Source organism: Electrona antarctica (assembly GCF_951216825.1).
Source record: "Electrona antarctica genome assembly, chromosome: 20".
In the NCBI taxonomy this organism is placed as follows: domain Eukaryota; kingdom Metazoa; phylum Chordata; class Actinopteri; order Myctophiformes; family Myctophidae; genus Electrona; species Electrona antarctica.
In genome coordinates, this window is record NC_136801.1 from 38,455,763 (window position 1) to 38,476,297 (window position 20,535).

The following is a 20,535-nucleotide window of genomic DNA, read 5'->3' on the forward strand; positions in this document are numbered from 1 at the left end:
CAGAAAAAAAACATAACCTTTGGCAGTATAAGCCTCCGGCACTCAAGCATGTAGTATGTTTGTGTGCTTTACAAACATCCTACTCTAACCCACGGCCAATAGAAAAGGCTGCACAAACCTCAAGTCTTTCCCACCAGTTTGCATTGCAACAACGAAAACCACCTGTTTCTAGGCCAATTTACAGTGGTAGCAATGCATTCAAAAATATCAAAATACGAATCAACCTCTGTTTCTTTGAGAAGAGAAACCAAAGAAAGTGTGCTTACTGACTCCGAAGTTCGTTGCACCCTGGGTGGTGGTAGATGACTCTCCAACTCCTGCCAACTGCAGTGAGCTGGGCTGGGGGGAACGTCTCTCGAGCTCCGCAGCCCTGGTACAACGTTGTAGCGCCTCCACTTGGAGACCCCCCCAGCAATGGCGCTGGATATCATCCAACTCACATCCAGAGGAGAGGAGGAGGACCCCCCATCTCCCCGATCAGAGTACGCCGGGGAATGTGAGGCTGTCCTCACACTCCCAACCGGCCGTACGGACATGTTAACTTTCGCTGGTGTCACTCTGCATGAAACCTCTCTGAGAGTTTCTCCACAACACACTGTTTCAACCAGGTTTCATTCTAAATTTGTAAAGTTTTTTTTACAAAAGTGGGAAAAACTGGAGCTGAATCTACTGCCTCCTCTATATTCACAGAGGGAGAAACACTGCTATGTTCTACCCGATCAGAAGACATTTACTCACAACTCAAGACCCTATACTAAAAATTGCCAAAACAGAAAAACACTACTAAATTGACTACTCACCAGACCAAACAAAACCGAATGACCAAACTCCAACCCGATGCTGCCTTTCCAATAAAACAAACTAAGCCAAAAAAAATACTCAAAAAGTATCAAGAGTCAAAAGAAGCCAAAAAACTCAATACAAACAATTACAAACAGACCTATAGTTAAGAAGGGGTAACCTTAACCGAAACAAATTACCAAATCTTTTTTTCTTTGGGGGGGAAAACAATTTGTTATTTGATTTTTTTTTTTTTTTTTTTTTAAACAATTCAGAATTAATAACTGCTATCAAACAATGTCCTACCTACTTTTACGAGCCCCCAATCATGTTACGCACCTTCGTCTAGGGTGAAGGAACATAACATAATGCAAGAGGAGACAGGGTTGAAAAAGAACTTTAGTTTATTGTTGTAACTCTTTTTTTCCATTAGCAGAGACCAAGTTTACATTTTCTTGTTCTTTGGTTCACATTTTCACAACTGTATAGTATTGGCTTCAAGGTGCAGGTTCTATGCTAAGAAAACGGCTCTAACTAGAAATCAAAAGTTTACCCCTAACTAAGGCCCTAACAGAGTTAAACAAAAATACAATTCTAAATAACCTAACTAACCAAAATTACAATAAAACAGGAGAAAGGAAAAATACCTGGCACCCCTACATGGTGGAGTAGGAACCGGGCTTCAAGAAATAGTAATTTACAGACTTTATAAGAGTAACAATTATATATATATATGAATGCACTAAGGCTTTTAAGTTAAATCACTGGGCAACAAACCAAAACAAAATATATCTCAGGCAACTTACGGCAGAAAAGAACAACTAATAAAGAACAAAACTAAACAGAACAAAAGGCAGGCAAACGAGCGGAGGACAGAGGGATTGAGTCTCTGCTGCTAGATACGCTGTCATCCCCCGGTGAAGTCCAAGTTCAACTGAGCTTTTATAGAGCGACAGGAAGAGTGCTCAGCCAACAGGAAACTGGTGTTGTCGGGGAGAGCCAATAAGGAAGAGAGGGGCAGGTCCAATCAGGGACCTGTTACTCACAGCCATGTCTGTATTCATTCATATGAGAACTGCAGCCAACAGTCTCATAGTTTCATCAACTCATTCATAATCAGGGAGCAAAAGAAACACAACTTAATAATATGCCATATAATACAACTTATAATTATTATCCCAGTTAAATAGTCACCATAAATAATAATTATACTAAAACAAATATAATCAAATAACCAACAGGACCTTGGTCCGTAACAGATCCCCAAAAATATATGTAATTGGCCGACCGACCCCCATCTGAAAATATGTTGTTCCAGTGACTGACCTCCCAGAAGCCAAGATTTGAGTTAAAAACGTTCACTCTGACAGAATATAATATTCAAAGATCTGCGCCACATTTTCACGATTTTTCAAAAATAGCAGATCTACAAGCTCGTAGCGCGGCACTCGGTGCTGCGCTATGAGCTTGTAGATCTGCTATTTTCCAATAGCTGAAGTATAACATAATGCTTAAAACACCAAAAGTGGTTCCCGTCCTGAATGGGTTTTTAAAACCAAAACGAAATGAAATGTAAAGCTACAATGTCCCTGCTAGCCGGTCCTGACACATGCACGTTAGCCAAAATCATGTGCTACATATACTGCCTATAGCGTGTGCTGTGCATATAGCTCTATGTAAACAATGTTTATTTTACATTATTTTACAACGATATTTGAATTGCCTTCATCCATCCTTTATTTTCACATGTGCTCATATACTGAGTTCTATTGAAAGACGAATACAGTACTTTTAAAAATATCTAAATTTGATGATGTTCGCTAGTTATCCTCATCGCTTGGTTGGTGTGACAAATAATGTTTACTTAAATCCACTGGAAATAAAATAAGCTTTTCTGTACTTAAGTATAGTAATGTGCTCTGTACTTTGCATAAAAGCATGTTTGCCGGTACCTTTCCTAAAATAATAATCAGGTTTCTTTGTACACATACATTAATGGCATAACCAATATTATTAAAAAATAAAAAATAAAACAAAACAATAGGCTACTAACCAATAACAGACAGTGGCCTGTGTTTCTGTCAGTGGTACTCAACCTTTTTCATGTCAAGGACCCCCAGAATTATCTGTATTTGGCCTAGGACCCCCATCTGAAAATATGTTGTTCCAGGGACCCGCCCAGAAGCAAAGATTTGAGTTAAAAACATTACGAATATATATTCAAAGATTTGCGCCACATTTTCACGATTTTTCCAAAATAGCAGACCTACAAGTAGTGCCGCGCTATGAGCTTGTAGATCTGCTATTTTTCAACAGCTAAAGCATAACATAATGCTCCAAACACCAAAAGGGGTTCCTGCCCAGAATGGGTTATGTACATTTTGATGCCAATACATGGTCACTCCGAATTCCGGACTATTACTTGTAACAGAGTATTTCTAGTACACGCAGTATTCGATACTTTTACAATAGGTTAAAAAGATGTAGAACTTTTCGCCCACTACCAAGTGTTTGTTTAGTCATCTAGTTTGTGCATTTGCATTCTGACTATGTTGACATTCTGACTTGTTTTGAGCTTATTTGAGCAAGAAGCCTTGATGTGAAGCAGAAGGCGAGTTTTGATGGTATTAAAAAGAAGGTGCTCGATCTGCACACAAGACTGACTGCTTTTCCAGCTCCATAGACATTGAGCCGTGGTAAGGTTGGTATACAGCTTTATTTCATCACATGAGTGTTCAGTACTGTGCATTTACCATAGAGACAATGTGTTTAAACATGCTAAAATAGTGGGGAAATGTTTTATTAAAGCTGTTGCCCATTTTATTGTAAGCACAATGTAAGCACCGGGAAAACAATAGGCTACAATACGATGCAAAACAAAAAGTAAGTACTCTACTTAAGTACAATTTTGAGTTATTTGTACTTTAACTTGAGTAATTCCAATTTCCAACACTTTTCCTACAACATCTTGGAGGCAAATAATTATTTGAAAACGTTAGTTACTAATAGCTGTAGATTTGGAATATGATTAGAAAACATACATTACCCACTTCAGCCCTATATACATTTCGGCCATTTGAAAATAGCCGGTCTACAAGCTCACAATGTGTCACAGCACGGTGCATTGGGAGCTTGTAGATCTGCTATTTTCAAAAGTATTGGCATTTTGAAGCCAATACTCCAAGTACTTTTAATCAAGTACATTTTAAATGCCAGACTTTTACTTAACACTTAACAGAGTATTTCCACAATACTGAGCGGCTGGGCTCAGTATTGATTGATTTTACTAAATGCGAGTACTTTTTCCACCACTGCTCTCTGCATGGAAGCCTGTTTTTCCCTGGACAGACGTCGGGTGTAACCAGACATTCGCGCCAAGCAGCTTCAAGTCCCATCCACCCCACTCCCATTATAAGGAGAAACCCGGAAACACTTTGCCCACGCTACAAGTTGAAGCTGCTCGGCCTCCTATAGCGTGAAAATGCATCAACCAGCTGTTTAAAACCCCGGAAGAGTGGCTTTCTTGACGCGAAAGTCTGGTTGCACCCATACAGAGGATTGTCCTTTATATTATGACGCTGTGTAGACTGAGTGTTTGTTCTCTCCTATAGGTTTGCCAAGACAAAATTAAACTTCTTCTGACCGTTCTGTTCCTCAGCAGCCTCTCTCTTCACTCCGTCTCAGGTACAGTATTCCATTATGTTCCATCATGTTTGTGCGCGTGTGTGTGTGTGTGTGCGCGTGTGCGTGCGCGCGTGTGTGTGTGTGCGCACGTGTGCGCGCACGTGTGCGCACGTGCGTGTGTGCGCCCCCGTTCATTCATTGACAGCTAAAGTAAGAAGTTATGAATCCCTGCTGAAGCCATCTATATATACAAGTGAGACGTTGTACCCAACCCAGGAAAAGGGACCCAAAGTCACACACTGCATACATCACTGACACGTCACTGACACACTGCAACACACTACACTCACACGGCAGTGACGTCACACACTTACCCTCAGCGTCGTTCGGCCGCTATCTCCTCATATCGCGCCGAACGCCGACCCTCAACACCACCCGCGGAACATTACTCATTGCACTGACACCAACGTTGCCTCCCTTCCACACCCACGCCGCCATTGTATCTCTTCACAACAAACAATATCTCCCCAAGCACCCACACCCTTGCACGCACACACTCACATGTTGCCAGGTCTATGAAAACAAGCCCAGAAGAAATGCCATTCAACACGCTACTTACAACTCGCTTACAATTCGCAGACCTGGCAACACTGCATCCCGTGATTCCACTCTTTTCATTGGCTGCGCCGCAAACATTGTTGCCACGTCTATGTAAACAAGGCCGCAAACCAATTCCTACAGCCTACAGCCTATACTTTCACACACTACCACTCGCTTACAATACGTGGACCTGGCAACACTACATCACCCCTTCCCAATGGCTCAAAACCCCACCACGTGACCCACGTGTGTTTCGTGTTACCTTTCACACTTCCGGAAACACTACCGGAAGTTACACAGTACACACACACGCGCGCGCGCGCACACACACACACACAGTGTACAGCCTGCCGGAAAACAAAAGTAGAAGAAGAAGAAGAACAACCACACAGGTTCTACACTGATTCTAACTTGGATGGAGAGCGCCGCGATTACATACACAGTTACAATAATGCAAACACGCCCGCGTCGACACCTGGCGTGGTACAATCGGGACCAACCGAGGCGCATATATGGATAAGAACAACAACACCAACACTACACGCACACGCTGCAACAACGCGCTGCACCACAAAACGTAAGTTACGTGTGTAACTATGGTTCTATGAATCCTGGATGACTGCTTAACACTGGATGATTTGCGTCCAGTGTTAAGCACTGCCTCTGGCAGTCAGTAAGGATGAAATAGAACAGCTGTGTACAACGCAGTGTCACTGCAGACACGTGTGTGTGTGGTGTGTGCGTGCGTGCGTGCGCGGGGGGGGGGGGGGGATTTTGGACCGCCTCGCGATGCAGCTGAAATGGCACGCACACACACACACACGCCACAAAACGCTAATAATAATAATAATAATGATACCAAATTCCAACACTACACTAATCATAACAACAGTACAGAGAACAGTACAGTACACATGAGTACAGTACAGAAAGAAAGCTCACATCAGAATATTAATCCATGTAATAATAATAATAATAAAAAATAATAACACAACACTAATAACTATCATATCAACAGTACAGAGAACAGTACAGTACAGTACATCAGAATATTAATCCATGTAATAATAATAATAATAATAAATAAGAACACAACACTAATAACAGTACAGAGTACAGTACAGTACAGTATACTGTTCCTGCGCCTTGCCATGCTCTCTTTCAATCATAATAACAATAATAAATAAGAACACTACACTAATAACAACAATCATATCAACAATACAGAGAACAGTACAGTACACGTACAGTACAGAAAGAAAGCTCACATCAGAATATTAATCCATGTAATAATAATAATAATAATAACACAACACTAATAACTATAATATCAACAGTACAGAGAACAGTACAGTACATCAGAATATTAATCCATGTAATAATAATAATAATAATAAATAACACTAATACAACAGTACAGAGAACAGTACAGTACAGTACACATGAGTACAGTACAGTACAAAGACTTACAGTACAGCACAGTACAGTACAGTATACTGTTCCTGCGCCTTGCCATGCTCGCTTTCATACGCAAATACACAAAACCAAACAGGGCCACTCAGCCAGCTTGGCAACTTTGCGCTTTCCAAGCAAATGCATCAATGAAAACATCATGGGTTGCCATTGCCTTCTTCCCATTTGCGACGCATCGCATGGCGATAGGATGAGCGGGCCGAAGGCCCGCGAAATTCTAGTATTATACAACAGATAGTTCCAAGGAAGCAATCTGATAGGTTGAAATAGCCCTCTACCCGTGCTTCAAACGAGCATCACCATACAGCGTACACCTAATCCCGGTTGCTATAGGCAACGCCTTGCTTAGCCCCGCCCGGCCTCTTTCGTATGCGCGTGCCATTCACTTCCTTGTTTAAGCGGTGTGTTAAAACCCTTTTTTCTATGAATCCACACTCTGGACGTTTTGGGCTATAATTTCTGCTAAAATGTCTACTTTATGCTGCATCAAGCTTACAATATTAACGCTTCTGAAGAGAAATCAAAGTTATTAGCAATGGTGGATTTCGCTTCCTGATTTTGGGGGAAAGGGAAAGTGGCCGTTTTCAGAATAAAAGCTCCCTGCATTCGGCTGGCAGTCAAGCGATATTGCCAGGAGGACTTTGGCGGTGGCAGCCCAAGTGATTAGTTAGTACCGTATATAGTGTTTCAAATAGGTTTAAGTAAAGAATGTGAGTATTTTCTTCCACGCAGGGGGCAGGTCGGTGATCATCCCCAAGCAGAACTACTACAGCTATGTGGAAGTGTTCCCGCAGCAGACCATGGCCCTGAAGGCCTTCACTCTGTGCATGCGGCTGGGCTCAGCGCTGCCCCTCAAGGACACCATCCTCTTTGAGTACCGCACGAAGAAACGAGACGAGCTCGCCATCTGGCGTATGAAGAGTGGGAGGTAAGGGCAGCGGTGGTCTAAGGTTTAGAGGAGCGTCCTTGTTGACGAAAGGTTATATGAATAGGCCTTAAAGCAGTTACTGGTTTGTTGTCCAACCATATACATAGCAGGGCTCGTCATCAGTTTATTCTGTCCGTGCACAGACAAATGTACAGTGTCCGTGCAAAGACTTAATGGTCTTGTCCGTGGCAAATTCTCGATTTTCTCTTCTTTTTTTTTACACACCATTATGATGTTCTTATTTTTAAGATCCAATTACCGAATGTCAAGTCTCCAGGTTTTCTTCAGAATATGTATGACAATGATTTACTATGACATTATGAGTCCACTAGTACTAGTGGTTCTCAAATGTTTTATTTGCAAATTAAGGACCCCTTTAACTCTGAGAGTGTACACATGGAACACTTGGAACATGTTCTGTACACTTAATTAGGTATGTTTTAGGGGCGTCGCCCCTGGGCGAACAATTAACAATTAGACACAATACATTACAAAATGATAGATATTACAGGACAAATATCACCGAAACAGACAGGAACAAGAACATATGCTCTGGTTTAATGATTTTGGTTTAAAAGCAGGACAGACTGATGTACAAAAGTGTTCTTTAGTCTGTTTTTCTTATATTTAGAGACTCTAAACCGCCTCATGGAGGTAGCCCAAAGTAACTAGTAAGTAGTAACTCAAGTTTTAAAATGATTGCAGTGGAGTAAAAGTACAATATTTCCCTCCGAGACAATTTACAATTTGCTCTGAGACTTAGTAGAGAGAGAGAGAGAGAGAGAGAGAGAGAGAGAGAGAGAGAGAGAGAGAGAGAGAGGTTTACTGAAAATTGGAAATACTCCAGTAAAGAAGAAAAAAAATACCTCAACTGTATAGGCCTATATGTACTTGAGTAAATATACTTTACACCACTGCATTTACTGCTGGCTTGTTGTTGATTGTGTCTTTGTAATGTGCATGTATATAATTTTGTCAAAGACCAATGCAAATATTGAAAGAGTGTTATGTTTTCTCTTTCTGAAATCTAGATATGGAGTTTATATCGGCGGCAAGGCTGCTTACTTCAGGCTCCCTGAGATGACTTCGCTTTTATCTCACATGTGTTTCGTCTGGGACTCGCTCACGGGCCAGACTTACACCTACTGGAACGGACACAGGTCAGTGCACGGTGGAAAAAGTACTCGCATCGTGAGCTTGTAGATCAGCTATTTTCAAATGGTCGAAATGTATATAGGGCTGAAGTGGTTGTAAGTTTTGTAATCTAATAATAATCAAAATCTACAAAGTAACTAGTAACTAAAGTTTTCAAATAAATGTAGTGGAGTAAAAGTACAATATTTGCCTATGAAATGTATAGCGGAGTGGAAGTAAACTACTTCAAGTAAAGTGCAAATACCTCAAAATTGTACTTCACCACTTTTCAACCTATCTTCATATAATTGGTCCTCATCAATTTCCTTTCTACCTGGCCTGTGTCTCATAGGAGGGCTGTGGGCAGTTCAGAAATCCGTCCACCAGTGACATCATAATATTGTTAGACAGATTAGAACACCATTTTTTGGAAAAGATATTTAGATTTGTATTATTGTGAGAAAGATGGCTTCCATTTCCGCATCGCAACTTTTCAGGAATAGAAAGCCTGCAGTTTCTATTAGCTTGGATTCTCCATCGATGATGTCACTGGTGGACGGGTTTCTGAACTGTCCACAGCCCTCCCATGAGACACAGACTGAGTACAAACAAATGGTGGTATTTTATCATGATCATTAGTGAGGACCAATTATATGAAGATAGGTTGAAAAGTGGTGAAGTGGTCTTTTAAATTAATGTAATTAGTCACTTTACACCACTGCCACACTAGGTCAATGATGACCAAACTCCAAGAGGGCTACACGCTGGAGGCCAGAGGCAGGGTCATTCTCGGGCAGGACGCGGACGGCTTCGATTCGAAGCTGGGGGGCTTCGATTGGCACCAGAGCTTCGCCGGAGAGATCACCGACGTCAACATGTGGGACCACGTGGTCAGCCAGCGCAGGGTCAGCGCCCTCGCCGATAGCGGGGCCGTCGAAAGGGGCAACGTCATCAATTGGGACACGGTGAAACTCCAAGCTAAGGGGAAACACGCTATGGTGATTGCCAAGTGTGCTGGGGCTTGAACTTGACAAATGGACTCACTGCGATGTAATTGTCTAAAAGTGCTGTTTACTTAGAGTTTAAACAAACAAAACATAATATCAAATTGATATACCGTATAGATACAAGTGAAATTCTAAATGATTAAAGGGATTTTTTAGGTTTTCTGAGCTCAATTACACCCAACAAACCTAAACTTTTAACATTCAGTTGATTTTCCGTGGTCTGGAGGTCAGAACACAAAGGGCAGTATTATGCGTGTCTTAAGTACCAGGTCTTATTACTTAACTTAAGACCTGGAGGCGTGGTCAATGCTGTTTGGCCACTCAGAATAGCCAAATGGCATTGATCACGCCTCCAGGTCTTAAGTTAAGTAATAAGACCTGGTACTTAAGACATGCATAATACTGCCCAGAGAGTGTAAACCCCAGACCACAGAAAATCCACTGAATGTTTAAAGTTCAGGTTGTGTGTGGGTGTAATTGAGGTAATAAAAGAAAAAGAAAAACTAATGAAAATGAATGTCATGAAACCTTTAAAGCAGTAGCAGATTGGAAATGTTCTTTTACACTTGTGTTCAATGACAACATAAATTAATCCATCCACAGTGCCACACCTGCGATTGTATACTATCCTCATTGAACTTGATGATGTGATGACGTCGTACTAGAGGGAAAATGGATAGCCTATTTTGTTGTCATAACCAATCCTTTTAGCTCAATATAGTCTTCAGTTCATTTCAAAAGTAGGCCTGCAGTACACCGTTCTAACGGACCAGAAGTGGGGCCGCTGTCTCATTTGGGGGCGTGACATTTGTAGTCCCTGTGTGTCTCTATAGCCTTATGAGGACTTCTCCTTAAGGCTATACTACTCTCGACTTCCTGCCGCCACATGAAGACTGCACAGCCTGTCGACTTCTGCAAAAATAAAATCAACGATTTCGCTACTCACCAACACAAAGGCGGCGAAAGCCTACTTTCCCTAGTGGACGCACTCTGAGCCCCCACCACACGTATAAAATGCACTTTTTTGGCCAGAAAGGATTTTTTTTCACCGGATGAAAAACGGTTTTAGTTACTCCACTACACAAGGTTTTTCCTTCTGATTAAATATTTTCTTTTCTGGCCAAAAAGTACATTTTATACGTTTGGTGGGGGGCACTTGTGTATCCACAAGGGAAATCCACAAGGGAAAGTAGGCTTTCGCCGCCACAAAACCGACTTCGTATTGGTGAGTGGCAAAATCGTCCAGAGCTATAGCTTAAACCTAACCCTAACCTAAAAAAAACTATACCTAAACTATGCCTTAACCCCTAACCTCACAGACTAACCTCAAAACCACATCCATCTGGTAGAAAGCTCTGAGAAAAAGTGAGTCTCTGAACACCACACAAAATGCCTATTTAGCAAGAATGCTAATTTCCATCCGTTGTCCCCCAATATGACAGTGAAATATAATCTGCCGGAGGTCCAACCATGCCAGAGTAATGGAAAGAACCTTATCAGCCTCCCCAGTACATAACATACATGTAAATATAATTGAGAGAGAACAGCACCTCTCTCTCTCTCTCTCTCTCTCTCTCATATCTGTGTTTCAGACCTGCAGGCGAACAGCTCATTTTATAATTGAGTCTCACACGCTAGCTGTTTCTAACGTTTGATTCATATATGCGAAAAAGAAGGCACTGGAGCAGTTCAGACGATTTAGACCCTTGGTTTATTATAACAGGGTGCAAATAAAAAGTGACAACGTTTCGATGTGTAAGTTACATCTTCGTCAGGTCATAGCCTGAGGGGGCAACACAGTAAGGCTTAAGTACACACATGGTGCAGGGGGCAGGCCCTTAGTTAACCAATGTCACACAGCCAGCAATCATTAGTTCATACATGTTTTTCACGTGGAACCTACAAGTGAGGAACTATCCAGATGAAAGTTAAAGTGCATTGAGACTATAAATATACAGGCTATAAATACACAGATGTAGGAAAGATAGTACAAAAATAGAACAACATTTTTGGTTTAAGAGACAACTGTCAAGTTCATATTTAAGTAAAGTGTCAAGTACAAAAATAGAACAACATTTTTAGATTAAGAGACAACTGTCAAGTTCATATTTGAAGTACATCATTTATGAGATATATATATTTTGAAATAGATTAAAACCAAAATTGAGGCAGAAGACCAAACCTAGTTTGGGAATAGGGGGCCAAAAAAACAGGTAAATGGCCAAGGACATACAGCACAATGAACAATAATAGGGCCCCAGTAGGGGGCGGACGGCAAGGGCAGCACAGCAGCAGTAGTGTAGAGCAGAAGCAGCCTGAGTGGTGGTCTGGTGGTGACACTTGAGGGATTCTGAAGGAAAATTAGAGGAAGCAGGACAATTTCAGTTCCTCGTTTAGGCCCATGGGTTCCAATGTGTTAAGAGTATGTATCCAATGGGCCTCTCTGCATAGCACTTTCTTGATAATGTCTCCACCTCGTGAAGAGGTAGAGATCTTTTCTATATCCCCAGAAGCGTAATGATGCTGGGGAGCCATGGTTGGCTTGTATGTAGTGCCTAGCCATGGCATATTCTAGGTTACCAGTGCGTATTGCAGTTTTGTGTTCCCCAATTCTGATTTTTAGAGGTCGTTTGGTTTGGCCGACATAAGCCAAACCACATGGGCATTTCAACAAGTATACCACATGTGTAGAGTTACAATTGATGAAGGATTTAATTTGAACCTTTTACCAGTGCGGGGATGTGTGAAATATTTGGCGAGCCAAGAGGGGGGGCTGGGGTAAGGTCAGAGTCCACCAGACGGTCTCTCAGGCTGCGACTGCGTCTGAAACAGAAAAGAGGGGGGTCAATACAGGTATTGGACATTTGTGGATCACTTTGAAGGACATGCCAATGTTTTAAAATTATGTTTTAATAGAGCCTGCTGCTGGTGTATGTTGAGTGGAGAAACAGAGTCTGTTAGATGACTTCTTAGGTTTCTTTTGTAAAAGGGTCTCACAGTCAGTGCGTAAAGCTCTGTCATATGCCGAGTCAATGTCTGTTGTGGCATAACCTCTCTCTAGAAAACGATTAGTGAGCTCCTGTGGCTTTGTTTACAAAGCCTGGAGTAATGATAATAATAAAAAGTAAAAAGTAATGATTGCTGGCTGTTGGCTGTGACATTGGTTAACTAAGGGCCTGCCCCCTGTACCATGTGTGTACTTAAGCCTTACTGTGTTGCCCCCTCGGGCTATGACCTGACGAAGATGTAACTTATACACATCGAAACGTTGTCACTTTTTATTTGCACCCTGTTATAATAAACCAAAGGGCCTAAATCGTCTGAGCTGCTCCAGTGCCTTCTTTTTCGCATGTTATCTGTCCTGCTTCTGAGATGCACCAGACTGGCCTGCTATAGGCTAGAGGCTCCTGAGATGCACCAGACTGGCCTGCTATAGGCTAGAGGCTCCTGAGATGCACCAGACTGGCCTGCTATAGGCTAGAGGCGCGGCTGGAACTCCCTTCTAGTTTGATTCATATACGTTGTTCCATGACCGCGTCGCACGCTGACCTACAAGCTCACAAACATTAGCAAATAGTAAAGACAGGAAAACAAAGTTGCTGTACGTTGATCCGTCCTATAGTAGTTTCTCAACCTGATGTGGGCTGTGAGGATATAGGAAGTCGGCCCCCAAATAATTTACATGGTAATATAAATTATTAGTTTAAAAGGGGAAAAAAGAAAGACTTTCGTATTTTTTTCTTTCAAACCTTGATAAATGTGTATTCATAGTGATACAGTAAGCCTAGCCTACCAATAAATAGGATAAATAGTATGCTATGTTTATATTTATAGTTCTGACAGTTGGCACGGCAGCCGATAGTCCTATAGGCATATAGTTCACTTGAGGTGTACTTGTGGTAGGTGTTGTGTGTCAGAGCTACAGTATATGAGAGAGTTGCGCCACCTCCATTCACTTCGTCGGGCCAGTCCAATGGCCGCTCAGAGTGGCTATATGAGGAGCCAAATAGTGACAATTAAAGCCCTGGACCGGGAGTTGACCGAATGCACTAGAATCTATGGGAGCTGAGTAGACAATCAGAAAAGGAAGGTAGGATGTCCGCACACCGTTCTTAATGCTCCCAGTAGTTTATTTAAGATTCATGAATCTTAAATAAAATACTACTGGGAGCATTAAGAACGGTACTGGGAGCATTAACCCATTTTGGGCGGGAACCCCTTTTGGTGTTTTAAACATGTTATAATTTAGCTATTGAAAAATAGCAGATCTACAAGCTCATAGCGCGCCACCGAGTGGCGCGCTACGAGCTTGTAGGTCTGCTATTTTTGAAAAATCGAAGAACGACTGACATAGAAACATAGCTTTTTCAGAAAACTGTCAGGATTTGGAAGACATTTTTAGAATCTGATCTCAGGTCAAAAGTGCCAGGGGGTGGACACCAGTTTTGGTCCTGGGTGCCACTTTTCCCATTATTATAAATAAAAGAAAGAAAATGTAATTCTATTGTGCATGTAATGTGCATGTCATCACCTGCACACCAGATTAGAGGAATTTTCAAAAACATGGAATAACGTCTTAACGTCCCTGGCAATCAGTACATAGTGATATTCAGCTCGTCTTAACGTCCCTGGCACTTAAACTGTTTTAAGAATGGTACTGGGAGCATTAAGAACGGTACTGGGAGCATTAAGAACGCTGTGCGGACATCCTACCTTAGTTTTCTGTATGTATATTTGTTTGTTCAGCACCCGTCAACTTTTTGAGATGTGCGTGTTTCCATTTTGGATCTTATCTCAGCTAAGTTCAGACAATAACCTTGTATTCTGATTTGCAAATGATATAATAACATATTGACGACGTCTCGAAAGAGCACAATAAGAGTGTCTGAGCGGTCAGTATCGCGAGAATGCTCACATCAGTGAATGAAAGGCAACAGCCCAGCTTCTAATTTTATTTTTGGGGCTTTTTCTGTCTTTATTTGATAATGTACAGTAAAGCTGACAGGAAATGGGGGGGAGAGATGGGGAGTGACACGCAGCAAAGGTTGTTGGGATCGGGAGTCGAACCCGCGACGCGCTGCCTGTCAGGCTGGATTAGCAGCCTAGGTGCCCGGACCACTAGCCCGGCCCGAGCCGCAACAGCCCAGCTTTAATGATCCCAGCAAGCCAAATGACGTCATGATGACGTTATGACAACGTCCTCCGGTGACGTTCAGGACGCTCAGGACTAGGCTCACAGCCCATATGGGGATGAGGACGTCTTCACCAGTTGAAATAATATAGCTTATTCTGGACCAGATCTGACTAGTTATGATATGACTTAGGTTGATCTGGCCTCGATTGGACTCTCTGATTCATCCAGGGACGTCCGTCTTAGTGGGCAGAATTTATGTTTTATGAAATCAGGTGATATTCTGGGCCAGATCTGACTAGTCTTGGTTTGACTTGATCTGGCCCCAATAGAGACGTCGCTAATTCGTCCAGGTCCTGACCGTGCTTGCCGGGATAACTTTATTTTAGATTGTTGTTTAGTAATAGTATAAAATAAACATTACGGAGACTTTAGTTGTCACTGTACAATCCTTTGTCACACATGCCTAAAATTGCTGATATTTGCACCGCTCTCATTGAAAACAATATATTTAAAACTCCAGCTTGTCACTCTCGAGCAGAGTACTGCGTGGGTCACGTGACCAGCGCTGCAAGGTTCCTTCTAAAGTCATAAATGATTTAAACATAGGTATGTATCTCATGCATACATGCATGCATGCATGTAAATGCTGCAAAGTGATACTGTATAATGTGTGCCAGACTAGTGTCCATGGCACGTGGTTAACATACCTCTGATCTAAGGTATCACATGGTTGTTGTCTGGAGGAAACCTCATAACTCCATTTTTTAGGTTTTTGATTTTATTTTCTCCATACATCAGTGCTATTGAACACCCTTTATGTCTGTGTGTTGTTACCAATGGAAAGTAGTCAAAAACGCCTTGGACAAAACCTTTTAACTCCATTGGACCCTCAAACTGCTAAAAGCTAACTCCACCACCTCTCTCCTTCTCATGCAAGTAATTGACAATATCTAAAGTAACAACACCAACAATTTGATGAGGCAGTATTGCATTTTAAAAACAATACAAGGTTTTCTTCATTTCCTGAAAAATGAACATTTTGGAGTTAGGTGGTTTCTTCCTGACAGCAATGTTTTCTGATTTGTTTTTCGATGTACACACTCTTCTTTTTCAAGGTATCTAAAGAGCACAGCAGACTGAGCAGAGTAGACTAAATCGGTTAATGATCTCCCTGGAGCCAAGCAGTGTTGTTTTCGTCGACTAAAACTAAGACGAAAATTATTCGTCGACTACCTTTTTCCACTGACAAAAACTAAATGGAAACTAAATGAAAACTAAGCTGTGATGACTAAAACTAAGACTAAATATACTGACAATTTAGTCAACAAATAAAAACTAGACTAAAATGTTAGGAAGGGACTAGTGGACAAGAGATCCAGTATAAGTCATTTTACACTTGGTTGCATGCTGAAAATAGCCAATCTACAAGCTCACAACGCGTCGCAGCGCGACGCGTTGTGAGCTTATAGATCGGCTATTTTCAGCAAATGTAAAATCAGCCATTATGACGGCATCAAGGACTGCCAAAACACATTTTAGTCGACTAAATCAACTGTAGATTTAGTCGACTAAAATCTCATGACATTTAGTCGACTAAAACTAAACTAACACTAACACATTCCAGGTGACTAAAATGTGACTAAAACTAAGTGAAAACTATTCAAGAGACTATGACTAAAACTAAAATAGAAATTTGATGCCAAAAACAACACTGGAGCCAAGCGAATCTGTCATCCTGGGAAGCAAACTACTAAACCTGTAAACTGTGTGCATGAAGGCCACAGAATGAGCAGAGCTATTTTGTGTATTCTTACAAAAAAAAGATTAACATGTATTTTGTTTTGTTTTGGTAGAAGACCCACAGGGTACAAACACGGGGGGCAGTCATGTCACGTCCCCTGCATGTCACGTCTCTGCATACGTACGTGCGTGAGTGCGTGCGTGCGTACGTGTGTGTACGGTTGTAATGCACGTAACTCGAGAACCGTTTGCCCCACCGACTTCAAATTCAACACATGCGTTCCACACCCCCTCAGGGAGTGCAGTGCCCGGTATCGAGTCAGTCGGACCCATGGTTCTCCAAAACCACCACAAAAGGCTCTGGTCAGGCTCTGCCAGTGGGCCTAATGAGGCCAACTCCTTTCACCTGGGCCAGGCTCTGCCAGTGGGCCTAATGATTTCCAGCCTCTGCCTCAGCCAATTGAGGCTCAACCAATCAGGCTCTGCCAGTGGGCCAAATTGATTGCCAAGTATACTTTTCAGTTTGCAGTCTTCACACTGACAGTTAAGTCGTCCTACTATAGTAGTTAGTCCTACTATAAATGCGCCACGTCTCTGCGTGCGTGCGTGTGTGTACGGTTGTAATGCACGTAACTCGAGAACCGTTTGCCCCACCGACACATGCGTTCCACACCCCCTCAGGGAGTGCAGTGCCCGGTATCGAGTCGGTCGGCCCCACGGTTCTCCAGAACCACCACAAAAGGCTCTGGTCAGGCTCTGCCAGTGGGCCTAATCAGCCTAAATCAGGCCAGTGTATGAGCCTACCTATAAAATGGATTTCTCGATACAGTTATATAATTACTATATTCTTACGCCACCCTACTTTTAGGTTATCAGGCTGAGGTTGTGAGCCACTCTGCTATGCATGCGTTATTTTAGACTCAAGCTAACTTACTTTATATTCAATTCATTATTTTTCATGTGGAATCAACTTTGAGAGAGAGAAACAGCTAAATAGAGGGAGAGAGAGAGAGAGAGAGAGAGAGAGAGAGAGAGAGAGAGAGAGAGAGAGAGAGAGAGAGAGAGAGAGGAGATAAGAGACTGATTAACATCTGAAACATCTCATTTCGAGAAGAGATTAACCTAAATAATAGCAGGTGTCTTGAGGTGTGTGTGTGTGTGTGTGTGTGTGTGTGCGCGCGCGCGCGCGCACGCGCCTCAAAGGGGCGTGGTATGTGCCAACATACTGTGTTGAGTCAGTGTGTGATGCTGATTCTGCGGCTTCTTCTCCTACTCCAATTTCACCATCATTGTGTGTTTGTCTCCGAGAAGAAGAAGAGAACAACAATGTCATTATACAACAAACACAACAGCAGCAGCAGCAGCAGCTTTTCCTCTCTTCTTCCGCGTGCGTCGCTTTATTCCGTCGTGTTAGTTAATTAGTAGCCTAGTGTTGCTGGAGAAGTCGCTCGGTGTCTTCTGCAGTAGAAGAACAAGAAGAAGTGTAGTTCAGTGACCTCCAAAAGCGGAGGAGGAGGAGGAGGAGGAACACCTTCTCTTCTCCTCCATCCCGTCCCGAACAGGACTGTCCGACTGACTGACAGCCAGGGACGGACGCCGGACGGTGGGACGGTAGGTGGGTGGGTCGGTCCCTGGCTGCATGGGAGCATCGCTTCGGTTCCCAGCCTCCTCTCCTCTTCCCCCCGGCTGTCAGCAGGCTATGTGTCCGCTCTGAAGCGCTCTGCGATCGGTTGTCCGCTGCTGCCATGAGAGCCTCTTCTTCTTTGGCCCGGAGGGAGGGATACTAAGGGATGACATCGACATACATAGCGACAAAGACAGAAGGACTATAGCTCCACTCCTCCTCGTCCTCTCCTAAGTCCCCATGCAGCTTCGAGAGGATTTTTTATTTTAATTTACATTTTTGTATTATTATTATTATTATTCTGAAGGCATTTTCGTAGCCACAAAAGCGGGAGAAATGAAGAATCTACAAGCCGGCGTAGCCCTGCTGTTTTGGATATTTCTGGATGTGAGTATGTATAGCCCACAATCTAGGATGTACTTTTATTATAGCATAATTTTAAATTTGTTTATGAACACACATCACACAGCAGGGCGTTTGGTGTCACACGCGACCGGCGTTTAAGCCTAATGTATTTAGGCAAACACCGGCTTATCCTCTTCCTGTATACAGTAGCTCAGTGTGATGCCGCTGTGAGCCTGTGATCCTTTGTCTTTGTGGCTATGGCTTCTATTAACCACATTACACTGAGTGGCTGAGACAGCCTGAGCTCAGCCGGAGGATATTTCTGCATATCTGCACTATAATAACAATTAAGTGCTTGTCTGCACAGGGCAGGCTAACACGGATGGATGTGATGCTGCTGTGGAATATCATATTTATAATTTATAGCTACAATATTTGTCCAGATTATAATATAGGCCAGCAAGCCTACATATACAGTTCAGTTCCACACTGCCATTATTTCCATGGCTGTGGAGTGTTGACAATAGTTTCTTTGGCAACTCATGTTTGCTATGTTATGATGCATCTAAAGAGGTGTGTGTGTGTGTGTGTGTGTGTGTGTGTGTGTGTGTGTGTGTCCTAAAAGGAGGCAAAAAGGCTGGAAAAGTACTTTGCCAGCCTCTGCTATAATTGGCAGCCGTCATACCTCCATACCGGAGACGTTACTTATACCATAGAGCAGTGGTTCTCAAACTTTTTCACGTCAAGGACCCACAAATTGACACTAAAATAGCCCCGCGGACCACCATTTGAAAAGACATGCCAGGGACCCCCATAAGAGAAGATGTTTATGGCTCTAGCAGTGATTCTCAACTCGTTTAATTTCAATGACCCCTCAGTTTGACATGCATTAGTCTACGGACGGACCCCCATTTAATGGCATTTCTATCTCTGGGACCCCCAATTTATATTGTAAAATCAATGTAAATTTAACTCTGACAGTGTACAAATATGGACCATATGGACCCAGGGTGACATGCCTGTCGTACCATGAAATCACATGTTATACCCTACTGTCTGCACCTATAATATTTGTGACCTGGTATGCATCTTTGTGCGGGCAGAAATACATTGTGTGTGTGTGTGTGTGTGTGTGTGTGTGTGTGTGTGTGTGTGTGTGTGTGTGTGTGTGTGTGTGTGTGTGTGTGTGTGTGTGTGTGTGTGTGTGTGTGTGTGTGTGTGTGTGTGTGTGTGTGTGTGTGTGTGTGTGTGTGTGTGTGTGTGTGTGGTGTGTGTGTGTGTGTGTGTGTGTGCGCGACTTTCTTTGTGATGATGTAGGAGTGAACTTGACAGGACTTCCCCTGTATGACTGTAACACTTGTCTATTCATGGCTGCATTCCAACGAGCTCTGCTGCTCAACTCTGGAATCATGCTCATTGTTGGCTGGCCCTTTCTCATATAATAGTCACCGCAGCGGTTATAGAGGAGCGCCCTTGTTGCCGAAAGGTTAGCCTCGACACCCAGGCTTTCATTTCATCTGCGCGAAAAATGAAAGCCTGGATTTACGCATGGGCTGCACTGGCCTAAACGTGGGAGTCAACCCTTCCGCGTAGGCGTCGCTTCAAATGATGTGACGTCAGGGCTCTGAGCGGTGCATGTGCACCCCTCAAAATAACACCGTGAGGAAATCATTACCAGTGGAACTTCAAACGAGGCTATGCGAGGAAAATGAGGAGACTGGCTGAAGAACCCACCACACCGTCTAAGAAAAAAACCAACGTGTGCCGACTCTGTGGAAATAACTTTGACAGTCCGTTAGAATGGTATACTCCAGCCCCCAGTGGTTTCTGCTTCTGGTCGACACAATAACAGTGCTGCACTGGGGGGGAGGAGAGACCGGGGCTGACGGACAGATCGGTGAACCAATCAGGGTGTGCGCAAATCTGAGCCGCGGCCCTCCCATCTAGGCCAGAAATGTCTAGCGTTAGCTCAGGCTACCGAAAGGTTGCAGGTTCGATTACCCAGACGGGCAGGAAAATCTGGGTTGGAAAGTGATTGTCATCACTCACCCAACACCGCTGAAGTGCCCTTGAGCAAGGCACTGAACCCCCAACTGCTCCAGTATAAGACTGTGGTTGTACTGGTCAGCTCCCAGGTTTGAATGTG

The 20,535-nt window shown here is 43.0% G+C and overlaps 2 protein-coding genes across 3 annotated transcripts in view; both read left to right on the plus strand.

Moving 5' to 3' along the window:
• Positions 1 to 414: 414 nt before the first annotated feature.
• On the plus strand, positions 415 to 9,564 carry LOC306913310 (C-reactive protein-like; the record flags this gene model as incomplete). The annotated part of the gene is made up of 4 exons (XM_079489899.1): positions 415 to 496; positions 7,210 to 7,405; positions 8,437 to 8,565; positions 9,270 to 9,564. 4 exons carry the CDS (start codon positions 415 to 417, stop codon positions 9,562 to 9,564), a joined length of 702 nt encoding a protein of 233 aa, XP_079346025.1.
• An 8,116-nt stretch (positions 9,565 to 17,680) lies between these two features.
• Positions 17,681 to 20,535, plus strand: part of vopp1b (VOPP1 WW domain binding protein b) — a 59,515-nt gene continuing 56,660 nt past the window's right edge. For both annotated transcript variants that reach the window (XR_013788513.1, XM_079489962.1), the window contains exon 1: positions 17,681 to 18,431. Coding sequence is in view for 1 of the 2 variants with exons in the window: in XM_079489962.1 (XP_079346088.1) it covers positions 18,381 to 18,431 (51 nt within the window). In the remaining variant the exon portion in view is untranslated. The remainder of the gene's footprint in view (positions 18,432 to 20,535) is intronic.